The following is a 16,093-nucleotide window of genomic DNA, read 5'->3' on the forward strand; positions in this document are numbered from 1 at the left end:
TAAGTTGGGCTTCCAGATCAAAGTAAAAAGCTTCTTACGCGTAGGGGCTCCCTGAGCCTCCCAAGTTACCAAAAGTTGCAATTGGTTCCTCCAATGCCAATAGGCCGGGGGTTCGGTGATGTCCAATATTGTAAAATGCATTTTCACGCTACTAAACATAATTTGCGACACATTAAGACATTATGCTTGTATAAGACCTGAAAGGCTCTTGGTTTGTTGTTGTTGTTATTATTATGACAATTTAACTTATTAGGAATAATTGTAGAGTATTGGTTGTGTTGAAACATATAAGAGAGATGGTCAGTATTAGTTTGTCGTCTTTTGATGAGATTTGTTATTAGGATTTATTATTATTATTGTTTATGGAATCTCAGATAATCTTCTAAGTGGCTTAATTGCTCAGGTAGAGAATTCCAAAGTTTGGTACTCTGATATGTGAAGGCTGCAACAAGGATTGATTTTTTTAAGAAAGACCTTTGCAATTTGGATAATGGAGCGTGAGGTATTCTCTAGATGTTTTTACTGTATTACGTGAAGGAAAATCAATTAGTTGTTGCATGTAGGAGGATGATAAACCATATGATTTGGTTAACAGTTGTGCGTATTTTAAAGGTGATCCTGGCATTTATGGGAAGCCTTTTCAAAGCGAAGAGCACTGCTTACAAGGCAGCCAGCGATATTTTGTCATGTTTGTCATTTTTTAAAGAGTAAGATTTTAATACCCGCACGTATGGCATTACTGTAATCGGATTTGGATAGTACCAGAGATTGGGTGATAGTACAAACTGTGGAGCTTGGGAGGAAAGGACGCAACCTTTTAACTTCCATAGTGTATGGAAGACACTCGAAACCACCTTTGAGACCTGAGCTTCAAATGCTAAATGCTGGTCAATGGTGAAGCCCAGGATTTTCATTGATTGATCTGAGGCATATGATGTGTTGTCCGTAATGAAGTTTTTTTTTTTTTAGTGAAATAGGTTGATAGGGGTTGGTTAGAATGAGGAATTTAGTCTTTTATATCAAGTAAGAACTGTTAATAGTAGAGGAAAAGTGATGTTATTTAGTTCATAGTTACAGCACTTTCCTTTTCATCTGATGAATTACTAAAAAGGATTAACATGGTCATTTTAGTTGTAATTTATGCATTTCCATCCAGTTCTTCAAACTATTAATGATGTTGTGAATTAAGTGGGAGTTAGAGGAAACCAAGGAATTAATTGGTATCAATACAGTTATGTCGTCCACATAGCTGTGAAAGGTGACTAGTAATTTTTCTAAGAGAAAACCTAGTCCATGCAAGACCACATTAAAAAGTACGGGGGACAGGGGTGATCCTTGAGGAACTCCACAAAGATTACTCCATTTCTCTGAGAATTTATTGTTCATTCCAACTCTGTAAGAACGTTGTGGGATAAGCATAAAGGAATCCTGTGCAGAAGGAATGGATCCTCAGGAGCTTAGTCGAGATCGGGAGGCGGGGCTGGTGGTTGGGAGGCGGGGATAGTGCTGGGCAGACTTATACGGTCTGTGCCAGAGCCAGTGGTGGGAGGCAGGACTGGTGGTTGGGAGGCGGGGATAGTGCTGGGCAGACTTATACGGTCTGTGCCAGAGCCGGTGGTGGGAGGCAGGGGATAGTGCTGGGCAGACTTATACAGTCTGTGCCAGAGCCGGTGGTGGGAGGCGGGGCTGGTGGTTGGGAGGCGGGGGTAGTGCTGGGCAGACTTATACGGTCTGTGCCAGAGCCGGTGGTGGGAGGCGGGGATAGTGCTGGGCAGACTTATACGATCTGTGCCCTGAAAATGACAGTTACAAATCAAGGTAAGATATACACAAAAACTAGCACATATGAGTTTGTCTTGTTGGGCAGAGTGGATGGACCGTGCAGGTCTTTTTCTGCCGTCATCTACTATGATTAAGGAAACCACGAAACCAGTCATGAGCTCTGCCTACTATTCCCAGGTTCTCCAGAATATTTAACAAGATGTCGTGATCCACTAAATCGAAAGCGCTTGAAAGATCAAATTGAAGCCCCAAAACCTTTTTTCCAGTACATAACAGTTGATGGGCAATCAAACATATAAATGGTGAGTGACCGTACTCACCTGCAAAAGCGCAGTAGAGACTTCCCTCTCTGTCCCGCCCCCGCATCAATACGTGATGACGGGGGCGGGACAGAGAGGGAAACCGCGAAGGGGAGGGAGGGAACCACCGACGTCGCTACCGCTCCCCCCCCCCCCCCCCCCCGAGGTTGCCGCCGCCGCCCCCCCTCCACCCGGCCCAAGCACTCTCTTCAGTATTGAACTTACATCGCCAACACGCAGCAGGCAGATCAGCTGAGCTCCCGTCAGCCTTCCTTCCCTGCCTGTGTCCCGCCCTCACCGACATTATGTCACACTAGGGCGGGACACAAGCAGAGAAGGAAGGCTGACGGAAGCTCAGCTGATCTGCGTGCTGCGTTTCGGTGACGTAAGTTCAATAGCGAAGAGAGGGCCCGGGCCGGATGGAGGGGTGGCGGCGGTGGCGACTCTGGGGGGGGGGGGACCTGCAGCGGCGAGGGGAGGGGGCCTTGGAAAAACCCCATACTAGCCCGTTTTAACAGGCTCAACGTCTAGTTATCAAATAATGAACAAATAACTATAGAAAGAGGATCTGAAACCGTATTGAGAAAAGTGTACGATATGTTTATCCAAATAATTTGCCAATTGTAAGACCACCAAGCTCTCCATCAACGTCACAAAAAAAAAGGCCTAGATGCTATAGGTCTAAAATTAGAGACTTAAGTGTCTTGATTCTTTATAATTCTTCAGAATCGGGGTGATTATTATTTCCCCTAACTGAGAAGGAAAACACCCCTCTTAGACTAAAAGTTCTAAACATTCAAAGAGTTAAAATCAGGCCTGTGGCATCCAAAACAATAGGAAATATTTCTGTGTCTTTCTGCCACATTTTCTTGGTCTCGCACTGCATTTCTTGAGGATCTTCTCTTTCTCCACACGATTCACCAAGTAATCGCTTGGGACTGACGCCTCTGTAATCGATGCTGTTCTGGTCTTTTTCTTAACTAGTTTTCTTGCATCCCTCTTTTTACCAGTCGGGATGGAGATGTCCCAGGTGACATCTTCGTTTTTCTACAATTCTCTTGGGGTCCTGATCCCAATGCTTTTCCAGTACACTGATGTTGTAATGCTTAAAGAGATCCCAATGAATGAGATGCACCACCTTGTTCCTTTCTGTATAAAACTTTTCCCGCCACCAGCACTTCACAGCCAGCCTCGAGGTGAGTAACTGTTTCAAGCCCTTTCTTATAGAATCTACAGACATCTGTTGAATCAGTTCAGTGCTTGCTGTAAACCATCTTGTCCGTGATCCACTGTCCTGGACTGCAACTATCAATTGCTCATCCAGTGTTGATCCACGAATGGTTCCTGGAGTAACATTTTGAATTTTCTGCTGTACTTATGCATTTGCCACTTGTTTCTCACCTTCTGATCCAATTCCTTGAAGAGTTCCCCCCCCCCCTCTGGTTTTGTAAAATTCTGTTGCTTCCTTCCCTTTTGATACCAATGGATTTTTATCCATTCCTTCTACTTGTTGGAATGCTTGTTGAAGTTTAATAATGGAACTGGTTTCTGGAAGTTTGTTGTTTTTGTATTTCAACATCTTTTGTGCATTGGGATCTGATGATGCTGTTAATTAAGCCTGGAGGCATTTGATAGTATCTTTAATAAGTATAATCTATTTCTATGAGAGCCATCCCTCTTTTAGATCTAGGAATGTACAGTCTAGGCATACACTGATTCTTATAGATGACCTTGTATGCATGGAGGAGTTTTCTGTTCTGGGACTGCTGCTTTTAGTGAGGTATTACATTTGCTGACAACACAAAGTTATTCAAAGTTGTAAAATCGCAAGCGGATTGTGAAAAATTACAAGAGGACCTTATGAGACTGGGCGTCTAAATGTCAGATGACATTTAATGTGAGCAAGTGCAAAGTGATGCATGTGGGAAAGAGGAAACTGAATATAGCTATGACATGCAAGGTTCCACGTTAGGAGTCACGGACCAGGAACGGGATCTAGGAGTCATCGTTGATGATATGTTGAAACCCTCTGCTCAGTTACGCTTCGGTAGCTAAGAAAGCAAATAGAATGTTAGGTATTATTAGGAAAGGAATGGAAAACAAAAATGAGGACATTATAATGCCTTTGCATCATTCCATTGTGCGACCGCACCTCGAATATTGTGTTCAAATCTGGTCACCGCATCTCAAAAAAGATATAGTGGAATTAAGAAAAGGTACAGAGAAGGGCGACGAAAATGAGGAAAGGCTAAAGTGGCTAGGGCTCTTCAGCTTGGAGAAAAGACAGCTAAGGGGAAATATAATAGAGGTCTATAAAATAATGATTGGAGTGGAACAGGTAGACGTGAATCACTTGTTTATTTTTTCCAAAAATACTAAGACTAGGGGGCACACAATTAAGCTAGAAAGTAGTAAATGTAAAATGAATCGGAGAAAAATATATTTCTTCACTCAACATGTAATTAAACTCTGGAATTCATTGCCAGAGAATGTAGTAAAAGCAATTAGCTTAGCGGGATTAAAAAAAAGGTTAGGAAGCTATCCATCCTAAAAGAAAAGTCCATAAGCCATTATTAAAACGGACTTGGGTAAAATCCACTGCTTATTTCTAGGATAAGCAGCATAAAATGTACTGTTTTGGGATCTTGTCAGGTACTTGTGACCTGGATTGGCCACTGTTGGAAACAGGATGCTGGGCTTGATGGACCTTTTGGTCTGTCCCAGTATGGCAATACTTATGTACTTCTCATTTGCATATCTAGTTTTTCAAGGTCTTTAAGACGTCAGTCTACAATTCCAAAGCTATGTAAGAGTGCAGTAAATGGCAGTTGATTAATAGTCTGTATCTTATTCTGTGACGTTAATGCACTCGGTTTTAGTCTTCTATAATATTCTACCTGTACCAGAAATGGCTTTCAAAGGTGAAGATGTGGAGGAACTGAAAGAAATCTTGGTGAACCTGGAAGACATACTGAGCCAAATTGACAAGTCAAAGAGTGATAAATCACTTGGATCTGATGGCACACACCCCAGGGTACTGAAAGAACTTAAACATGAAATTGCTGAAGATTGGAGGGTGCCCAATGTAACGCCAACTTTTTTTAAAGGGTTCCAAGGGTGATCTGGGAAATTACAGACTAGTAAACTTGACTTCAGTGCCGGGGAAAAATAGTGAAAACTGTTATAAAGAAGAAAATTGCAGAACACGTAGACATCAATGGTTTAATGGGACAGAGTTGACATGGTTTCAGCCAAGGGAAGTCTTGCCTTCACCAGTTTGCTTCATTTCAAATAAACATGTGGATAAAGGTGAGCTGAGTCATGGGATAGGAGGCAATGTCCTTCTGTGGATTAGGAATTGGTTATTGGACAGAAAACAGAGGGCAGGGTTAAATTGCCACTTTTCTCAAAATGGAGGAGGGTGAATAGTGGAATATTGCAGGGATCTGTACTGGAACCGGTGCTATTTAACATATTTATAAATGATCTGGCAAATGGAACGACGAGTGAGGTGATTAAATTTGCAGATGACACAAAATTATTCAAAGTTGTCAGAATGCATGCAGATTGCAGGAAGACCTTAGGAAACTAGAAGACTGGGCATCTGAATGGCAGATGTAATTTAATGAGGACAAATGCAAAGAGATGCACATTGGAAAGAATAATCCGAATCATAGTTACCTGATGCTGGGGTCCACCTTAAGCACTCAAGAAAAAGATCTAGGTATCATTGTAGACACCCTGAAATCTTCTACGCAGTGTGCAGTGATGGACAAAAAAGCAAACAGGATGCTAGGAATTATTAGGAGAGGGATGCAAAATAAGACCAAAAATATTATAATGCCTCTGTATTGCTCCATGGTGCACCCTCACCTTGAGTATTGTGTTCAATTCTGGTTGCCGTATCTCAAAAAAGATTTAGCAGGATTAAGGTTCAAAGAAGAGCAACCAAAATGATAAAGGGGATATGAGGAAAGGCTAAAGAGGTTAGGGTTCTTCAGCTTGAAAAAGAGACGGCTGAGGGGGGTATGTATGAGGTCTATAAAATTCTTAGTGGTGTAGAAGTGAATTGATTTTTCACTCTTTTTCAAGAAGTACAAAGACCAGGGAACACTCAATGAAATTGCCTGGAAATTCTTTTAAAACAAATAGGAGGAATACTAGATCTTAGCCAAGAATTGTTAAGCTCTGGAACTTGCTTCCAGAGGATGTGGTAACAGCGGATAGCGTATCTGGCTTTAAAAAAGGTTTGGACAAGTTCCTTGGTCTTGTTATTGAGATGGACATGGGGGAAGCCACTGCTTGCCCCTGGACTGGTAGCATGGAATATTGCTACTAATTGGGTTTCTGCCAGGTACTTGTCTTGATTGGCCACGGTTGGAGGCAGATTGGGTGATAAGAACTACATAATTTGGGATTGTTGCCAGATTTGGGCAACATAGTGAACCTCGCCTCTACAATTGAGGGTGGTAATGGTTGCCCCTCAGAGTCCGATTAAAAATCTGGGCCAGCATGGGTAACAGAAACCCAGAGAAAGATTTATACAAATTTAGAGGATAATCCATCCATACCAGGAGATTTGCCAAGTTTAAGGTCTTTAATGGCGTCAGCTACTCCCTGAATTTGAATGTCCTGGTCCAAGTAGGCCCTTTGAGACTCAGAGAGTGGAAGGAGAAGCACTATCTAAATATTATTGTATCTTAGATGGTGTTGCATTGGACTTGGATGTATATGATAGAATGTAAGAAAACACTGAAGCATCCAAGAGAGGTCGTGTATTTCAGTGCCCATATTATCTTTGATAAGGAACGCAGGACTGTAACTTCTGAGCCTTAAGTTGGTGAGCCAACAATTTACTGGCATGATCACCCTCCTCAAAGTAGACTTGCTTCCGTCTTTGTAGCTTGCATGTAATTTGTCCCACCCAGAGCACTTTCAGCTCAGAGCGGAGAGAACCAAATTTAGCAGATAATTCTGGACTAGGACTCTGAGTGTACCGAAGTTCTGCAGTCTTGAGAGCGCTCATAAGCTCTCCGTCCTTTTATTCCCACTCTTTCTGTAATTTATTTGCCAGAATAGAAGTCTTAAAGCCATCCCAGACGTTGCCGTGTCACATCGGGAGTAACGTTTAATTGAAAATATTTGGGAATAGCATGATTGAGATCACAAAACACCTCTTCCTACTCTAGCAAACTTTCATTGAATCTCCAGAACTGGAACTTTTGATCATGAAAATCCCCTTGAAAAGTATCCACAAGGGGGCATAATCGGACCACACAGTGGCCTACATGTCAGAAGTTTGACCCCATCCAGAAAGCTCTTCTCTATAAACAAGTAGTCGATTCTAGAGAAGGAGGGGTGAGGCAGCGAATGAAAAAATGTACTGCTCAACACCTGCATGCTGATAACGCCAAACGTCCTCTATCTGTTATTATTATTATTAGCATTTGTATAGCGCTACCAGACGCAAGCAGTGCTGAACACCTGATACAAAGAGACAGTCCCTGCTCAAAAGAGCTTACAATCTAAATAATACAAACAAGACAGTTACGGATGAGGGAAGTAAGAGAAGGGAGGAAGGGACAAGGGGAGGGCAATTGTGGCTAGGAGCTAAAAGCAGCAGTGAAAAGATGGGTTTTCAGCATAGATTTGAAAACAGGTAGAGATGGAGCTAGACGTATAGGTCCAGGAAGTCTTTTCCAGGCATAAGGTGCCGTGAGAGAAAAGGAACGAAGCCTGGAGTTAGCAGTGGAGGAGAAGGGGGACGACATGAGAGATTTGTCCAGTGAGCGGAGTTCACGGGGAGGAATGTAGGGAGAGATGAGAGGTAATGGGGGGCTGCAGAGTGGATGCATTTAAAGGTCAGTATGAGAAGTTTAAACTGAATGCATATATCTCCATATTTATTTATTTATTTGGATTTTGCTCATACCTTTTTTCAGTAGTAGCTCAAGGTGAGTTACATTCAGGTACTCTGGATATTTCTCTGTCCCAGGAGGGCTCACAATCTAAGTTTGTACCTGAGGCAATGGGGTTAAGTAACTTGCCCAAGATCACAAGGAGCAGCAGTGGGATTTGAACCGGCCACCTCTGGATGTCTAACTGTTAGGCCACTCCTAGTAGAAAACTAAGGAAGGGCCTTCCAATCCACATGTCTGTAAGCCTGCTGGGTTGTGGAGTCTATATGAGGGTTCAGGGTCATATTGAAATCCCTATCAAGTACCCAAATGTCCGTTGTCCATTTAACGGCCCCAGTTCCAAGTCACTATATAGAAATGGGTCTGGCTAGCAGTTGGAACATAAATAGAAGGTACGAGGTGCCCTTGATGTCCATCCACACAGCTAAGTAGCGACCACTTGAGGGGGTAAGCAAACATGTGGACAATGGGGAGCCGGTTGATATTGTATATCTGGATTTTCAGAAGGCGTTTGACAAAGTGCCGCACGAAAGACTCCTGAAGAAATTGCAGAGTCATGGAATCGGAGGTAGGGTATTATTATGGATTAAGAACTGGTTGAAAGATAGGAAGCAGAGAGTAGGATTGCGTGGCCAGTATTCTCAGTGGAGGAGGGTAGTTAGTGGGGTCCCGCAGGGGTCTGTGCTGGGTCCGTTGCTTTTTAATGTATTTATAAATGACCTAGAGATGGGAATAACTAGTGAGGTAATTAAATTCGCCGATGACACAAAATTATTCAGGGTCGTCAAGTCGCAGGAGGAATGTGAACGATTACAGGAGGACCTTGCGAGACTGGGAGAATGGGCGTGCAAGTGGCAGATGAAGTTCAATGTTGACAAGTGCAAAGTGATGCATGTGGGTAAGAGGAACCCGAATTATAGCTACGTCTTGCAAGGTTCCGCGTTAGGAGTTACGGATCAAGAAAGGGATCTGGGTGTCGTCGTCGATGATACGCTGAAACCTTCTGCTCAGTGTGCTGCTGCGGCTAGGAAAGCGAATAGAATGTTGGGTGTTATTAAGAAGGGTATGGAGTCCAGGTGTGCGGATGTTATAATGCCGTTGTATCGCTCCATGGTGCGACCGCACCTGGAGTATTGTGTTCAGTACTGGTCTCCGTATCTCAAAAAAGATATAGTAGAATTAGAAAAGGTACAGCGAAGGGCGACGAAAATGATAGTGGGGATGGGACGACTTTCCTATGAAGAGAGGCTGAGAAGGCTAGGGCTTTTCAGCTTGGAGAAGAGACGGCTGAGGGGAGATATGATAGAAGTGTATAAAATAATGAGTGGAATGGATCGGGTGGATGTGAAGCGACTGTTCACGCTATCCAAAAATACTAGGACTAGAGGGCATGAGTTGAAGCTACAGTGTGGTAAATTTAAAACGAATCGGAGAAAATTTTTCTTCACCCAACGTGTAATTAGACTCTGGAATTCATTGCCGGAGAACGTGGTACGGGCGGTTAGCTTGACGGAGTTTAAAAAGGGGTTAGATAGATTCCTAAAGGACAAGTCCATAGACCGCTATTAAATGGACTGGAAAAATTCCTCATTTTTAGGTATAACTTGTCTGGAATGTTTTTACGTTTGGGGAGCGTGCCAGGTGCCCTTGACCTGGATTGGCCACTGTCGGTGACAGGATGCTGGGCTAGATGGACCTTTGGTCTTTCCCAGTATGGCACTACTTATGTACTTATGTACTTGGGTCCCAGAGAACATCCAACACTTTTGGTGAAAGTGTGCAGGAGATCAAAATTCCCACCCCTCTTTGTTCGCAAAGGTAAAGAAGAATAAAACTTTTATGGGAAGTGTTTATGATGTACCAGTTTCTCAGACCTTTTCAGTAAATGTGTTTCCTGCACAAAACAGCCTGGAGCGGACAATCTCAGAAGATAATAATAATCTTTAAACAAACACTTCCTCTTGTAAGGGGAATTAAGCCCTTTGACATTAAGGGTAACAAACTTAAGATCTCCCATATCAGCTGATAAACAAGACAGGGAAGCAGGAAAAACTCAGGGTTTGGAGCACTAAACCCTCTGGGCACCATATCTTAGAAATACAAAAAGCTCCCTGTGACCGTGTCCCAGGAGAAACCCCTAGCCCCAAAACTCCACAACTCCAAACCCTCTGTCCTAACTCCCCAACCCCCAGCTACACCCCCCTCCAATGGGAACCTCCCATGGTCACCCGCCATCTACACCCATCTACGGACAAGGGTGGGTGAAGTAGGAAACCAAAGAGAGGAAGTGAAACACTCACCTCCTGATTCAAGATATGACTTAAAATCTTCAAGCCTAAATGCTAAGTCATACAGCTTAGGTAGCTAGTAAAAGCCAAAGAACCATGGAACACAAGACTAGCATGTCCAAATGTTGAAAGCCTAGGGAAATCAGGGAGCCCAAGTTGGAGTAGGAAAGCAGTTCCGCACTAGGAAGATTTCCAAGCTCTGTCATCAAGTATTGGAGTCTCAACAAGAACCCCAAGTAAAGGTAAAACCAGATGTGTAGGCTCCATTTAGCGTGAAGGTACCAGGCAGGTTCAGGGTGGATGCACATCTGCTGAGATGACACCCTCTTCAGGTTGATGAAAGCTTTAAGCTGGTCTGATACAAAAAACAAAACATTTAACTCCCAGATATCTCACTATGCATTTACAGGGATAAGCTAAGAAGACAGTAGCCCCCTTAGTCTTTATTTCTTCTCTCGTGTCCAGAAATTGTTTCCGTTTTTCTTGAGTCGATCTAGTGACATCTGGAAATATCCATAGTTTTTGTCCACAAAACGTTTGATGACCATTCTTAAAATATAACCTTCATTCAACTGAAACAACGCTTGCTAAAGTCTCCAATGATCTGTTCTTAGCCAGATCCAAAATTCTATCCTCATCCTTCTCGATCTGCTGCTTTTGACACTGTTGATCACAGCCTACTCCTTGATACGCTGTCCTCACTTGGATTTCAGGGCTCTGTTCTTTCCTGGTTTTCTTCTTATCTCTCCCAGCGTACCTTTAGTGTATACTTCAGCTCATAGGGTCAGTGAGCTTCAGGCCTTAGTGCTGGATGCACCTTATACTAAGTTTCATCACAACAGAGTAGTCCTTTGCACGCACCCTAAGACCTTATACCTGCACGGTCCATCCAGTCTGCCCAACAAGATAAACTCACATGTGCTACTTTTTATACCCTACTTTGATTTGTACCTGTCCTCTTCAGGGCACAGACCGTATAAGTCTGCCTAGCACTATCCCTGCCTCCCAACCACCAGCCCCACCTCCCACCACCGGCTCTGGCACAGACCATATAAGTCTGCCCAGCACTATCCCTGCCTCCCAACCACCAGCCCTGCCTCCCACCACCGGCTCTGGCACAGACCATATAAGTCTGCCCAGCACTATCCCCGCCTCCCACCACCGGCTCTGGCACAGTCTGTATAAGTCTGCCCAGCACTATCCCCGCCTCCCAACCACCAGTCCCGCCTCCCGCCACCGGCTCTGGCACAGACCATATAAGTCTGCCCTGCCTCCCACCACCAGCTCTGGCACAGACCATATAAGTCTGCCCAGCACTATCCCCGCCTCCCAACCACCAGTCCCGCCTCCCACCACCGGTTCTGGCACAGACCGTATAAGTCTGCCCAGCACTATCCCTGCCTCCCATCCACCAGTCCCGCCTCCCACCACCGGCTCTGGCACAGTCTGTATAAGTCTGCCCAGCACTATCCCCACCTCCCAACCACCAGCCCGCTACTTTATGTATATACCTGACCTTGATTTGTTTCTGCCATTTTCAGGGCACAGACCATAGAAGTCTGCCCTGCCTCCCAACCACCAGCTCTGCCACCCATTCTAGGCTAAGCTCCTGAGGATCCCTTCCTTCTGCACAGGATTCCTTTATGTTTATCCCACGCATGTTTGAATTCCGATACTGTTTTCATCTCCACCACCTCCCGCGGGAGGGCATTCCAAGCATCCACCACCCTCTCCGTGAAAAAATACTTCCTGACATTCTTCTTGAGTCTGCCCCCCTTCAATCTCATTTCATGCCCTCTCGTTCTACCGCCTTCCCATCTCCGGAAAAGGTTCGTTTGCGGATTAATACCTTTCAAATATTTGAACGTCTGTATCATATCACCCCTGTTCCTCCTTTCCTCCAGGGTATACATGTTCAGGTCCACAAGTCTCTCCTCGTACGTCTTGTAACGCAAATCCCATACCATCCTCATAGCTTTTCTTTGCACCGCTTCAATTCTTTTTACATCCTTAGCAAGATACGGCCTCCAAAACTGAACACAATACTCCAGGTGGGGCCTCACCAACGACTTGTACAGGGGCATCAACACCTCCTTTCTTCTGCTGGTCACACCTCTCTCTATACAGCCTAGTAACCTTCTAGCTACGGCCACTGCCTTGTCACACTGTTTCATCGCCTTCAGATCCTCAGATACTATCACCCCAAGATCCCTCTCCCCATCCGTACATATCAGACTCTCCCCGCCTAACACATACGTCTCCCGTGGATTTCTACACCTTAAGTGCATCACTTTGCATTTCTTCGCATTGAATTTTAATTGCCAAACCTTAGACCATTCTTCTAGCTTCTGTAGGTTCTTTTTCATGTTTTCCATTCTCTCCCAGGTGTCCACTCTGTTACAAATCTTAGTATTATCCGCAAAAAGGCAAACTTTACCTTCTAACCCTTCGGCAATGTCACAAATATATTGAACAGAATCGGCCCCAGCACCAATCCCTGAGGCACTCCACTACTCACCTTTCCCTCATCTGCGCGAATTCCATTTACCACCACCCTCTGGCGTCTGTCCGTCAACCAGTTCCTAATCCAGTTCACCACTTCGGGTCCTATCTTCAGCCCGTCCAGTTTATTTAAGAGCCTCCTGTGGGGAACCGTGTCAAAAGCTTTGCTGAAATCTAAGTAGATTACGTCTATAGCACTTCCATGATTCAATTCTCCAGTCACCCAGTCAAAGCATTCAATGAGATTAGTTTGGCACGATTTCCCTTTGGTAAAACCATGTTGTCTGGGATCAACTTGACACGGACCATGTTTCAGCAATGATATTGCCTGCCTCAGGAGCAAAACAACAATCTAGACATATGCTTATTTCACATTAGGGCTTTAAAAGAGGAAACAAATTAAAACCCCTATGTTCCCCTTTCTATCTTTCAGAAAAGAAAGCATACAAAGAATAAAACTGAATGAGCGTGAACTGACCTGTTATATAAGTTCAATTGTGTTAAAACAGGTGGACCAAAAGGTATACTAAAGGAATAGAATAGAAAAACCGCTGGTGAAAGCATGAAGGGTCATGTCCAGTGAATTGAGCTCTCTAGTGTTTAGGAGAACTGAACACCGATGGCTGCTTCATATTGGCAGTGAAGAACTTGGTTCCACCTCCTCCTCCTTTGGGAAGCTAGAGAAACGCATCGTCAATGGTGTTTCCTCTTAAACTGGTCTATGTTAACCTGCTGCCCACAAGCGTTTACTTGGTGAGAGCCTAGAAGCATGGACATTTTTGACCTGCTATCTGGTTATTTTGCTCCCCTGGACTATAGGGTTTAATATCTTATGGTAACGAGAGAGGGGTGGGGGAGTTCAGTGGTCCCTTGAGTGGAATACTGTGCATAGGGGACCACTTCTGTTGCTATGTTCTTGTCTTGTTTTTTTTATGTTGGTTTTTTTGGGGGGGTTGTTTTGATATTACAAAAAATTGTAATCTTGTTGTTCTTGATTCTTCTAATGTTAATAAAATATGTTTTACATAAAAGGTAGTGTCAAAGACAGAGTAGTACCATAAAGTTGCTTCAGGAAAAGTTACAACATAGCAATTATGCCGTTATATGCAAAAAATGTTTTTACAGAGGGACCCAAATGTGTGTAAACTGCTCTCTTACTGGAGCTGGCGTAATAACCTCCATTCTTTGATGCTCCTGAAATTACAGGATGCTCTAAATACACCAAAGAGAGAGAAAAAAATTCTTACTGGTTTGGCACAGTTTTCACTCTTTCCCCGAGTTTGATGGTGAACATTTTGGGGGTGACTGGAGATTATATTCCCTTCTCTTTACCCCTTTTTTTCAAGATTTCCGGGTTGGGGGGATAACTGGAAATTCCTATCTTACATGGGAGGCTGAAGGAGTAAAGACTTTGTATGGTCAATGGAATTCCAGAGACTTTTGCTTTGGACTGGGGGTGGTCAAGGTAAGGGCTAGATGTTTCATGAAGGTGGGTTAGAATCTTACGTACTGTTGGTTGAAACTGGGTTAAAAGAGGTTTGGTTTGTGTCCAAGCTCTATCGTTGGAGTTGTCTGGTTTCGTTGCAGGGCTAATCTTGGGGCGTCTTCCGTGTTTTTCTTTTAACCAAGAGTGATTTTACTTATCGTCACTTTTGTGGCTTCTAGATCCTGTACAACACTTCCTATCTGAGGGTTGGTTAATGTTACCGTCAACAAACGTTATCAGGATATTCGGAGGAAGGGGAGAAAATAATAAACCAAAATTATGTATTTTATGTTGCATCATTAATCCGTAGATTGGTTTATATTGCTACGAGCTGAATTGGATTGTTCACTGTACGGTTGTTGAATAAAAGTTAAAGATGTATAGTTTGTGTGTCCTCTGTATACTTCATGGGTTCTCTTGGTATGTCTCTATCCATGCTCTTGTGTCCTGTATACAGCCTTCCTGTATCTGTGTATAGTGTCTCTTGGCATGTCCCTCTATCTGTGCGTGCTTTCCTGTACCCATGTATAGTGTCTGTGTTTCTGTATCTGTCCTCTGTGTACTTCATGTGTGCTCCTGTCATGTCCCTGTATCAGTGTATGCATGCTTGTGTCCAATATGCCACCTTCCTGTATCTGTGTGTTTGTATATGCTGTTTGCATGTTTTTTTGTGGTTTTTTTTTTATTTGTACCCCGCACTTTTTCCCACTCATGGCAGGCTCAATGCAACAGGCAATGGAGGGTTAAGTGACTTGCCCAGAGTCACAAGGAGCTGCCTGTGCCTGAAGTGGGAATCGAACTCAGTTCCTCAGTTCCCCAGGACCAAAGTCCACCACCCTAACCACTAGGCCACTCCTCCACTCATGTTGCTGTTCTTAGCTGTGCTTTGCATGTGTCTGTCTGTCTGTGTCTCTACTGGGACAGCCCATGTGTACTGTGAATGATCTCCTCTCTGTGGTATCATTCCCTGTGAGTGTGAGCTGTTTCTTCCATGATTACATGCTGCTGGGGGTGGGGAGGGGTTGAGCCCTTGCATTCACGTCTGTTAGTGCCTGTCTCACTTATAATTCCTGTTATTTCTTTCTCTTGCAGCTAAACATGTTAATGAAGTAATCGTTGGCACTGAGCAGCTCATGGAGATATGATTGCCTCGGGTTCATGAATGGATTTTATATTTGTTACAAAAACTGTCATTTAGGTGCTGTCCCTCCGTCTCATGTCCTCACATGCGCTTTTATTTATAACCTAATAAAAGATATGTTCCGTCTTACTGTGGCTATTCATTGCAAGGTCTGTCGTGTGACTCAAGTTCTGCAATGCAATGCATCATACCAGGAAGAAGGAAAGTGACATGATGCAGATGGGTCACACAGAGCAGTGGGATACTGAGTCTCAACTCTCTGCAGGTCAAGTGATTCTTGTTAGAGAGCGTCGTACAACTCAGCAGATCTGCAGCATATGACCAGTGACCCTCCGCCACAACACCCTTCCCCCACCTTCAGCTTGTCACCATTGGTTTCCCTCCCTGGCATTGCTGTGAGTGCTGGGGGTGCAACCAGTGACTGCCCTTCCCTTCCATTGCTCCTCTATGAATTATATCTTACTAGTAAAAAAGGCCCGTTTCGTTATGAAATGAAACGGGCGCTAGCAAGGTTATCCCCTCCCCCTCCATCGCTTTCTCCCTCTGTCCCCTCCAAGTCCCACGGCCCCCTTTCTTTCCTTCCGATTTCCAGGGCCCCCCCCCCCCCCACATCCTTGCGATGCTTCCACCCGCTGCCCTCCCCTACACTGGCCCCTCCCATCTCCCTATGTGCATGT

General features: G+C 44.1%; 1 protein-coding gene across 1 annotated transcript in view; it reads left to right on the forward strand.

Moving 5' to 3' along the window:
* The window catches only part of EIF2B3 (eukaryotic translation initiation factor 2B subunit gamma), an 81,206-nt gene extending 65,670 nt beyond the window's left edge, over positions 1-15,536 (forward strand). The window contains exon 12 of the mRNA XM_030206970.1: positions 15,368-15,536. Coding sequence (XP_030062830.1) covers positions 15,368-15,420 — 53 coding nt within the window. The 3' untranslated portion in view covers positions 15,421-15,536. The remainder of the gene's footprint in view (positions 1-15,367) is intronic.
* Positions 15,537-16,093: the final 557 nt, after the last annotated feature.

This window comes from Microcaecilia unicolor, chromosome 6, assembly GCF_901765095.1.
Source record: "Microcaecilia unicolor chromosome 6, aMicUni1.1, whole genome shotgun sequence".
Lineage (NCBI taxonomy): Eukaryota > Metazoa > Chordata > Amphibia > Gymnophiona > Siphonopidae > Microcaecilia > Microcaecilia unicolor.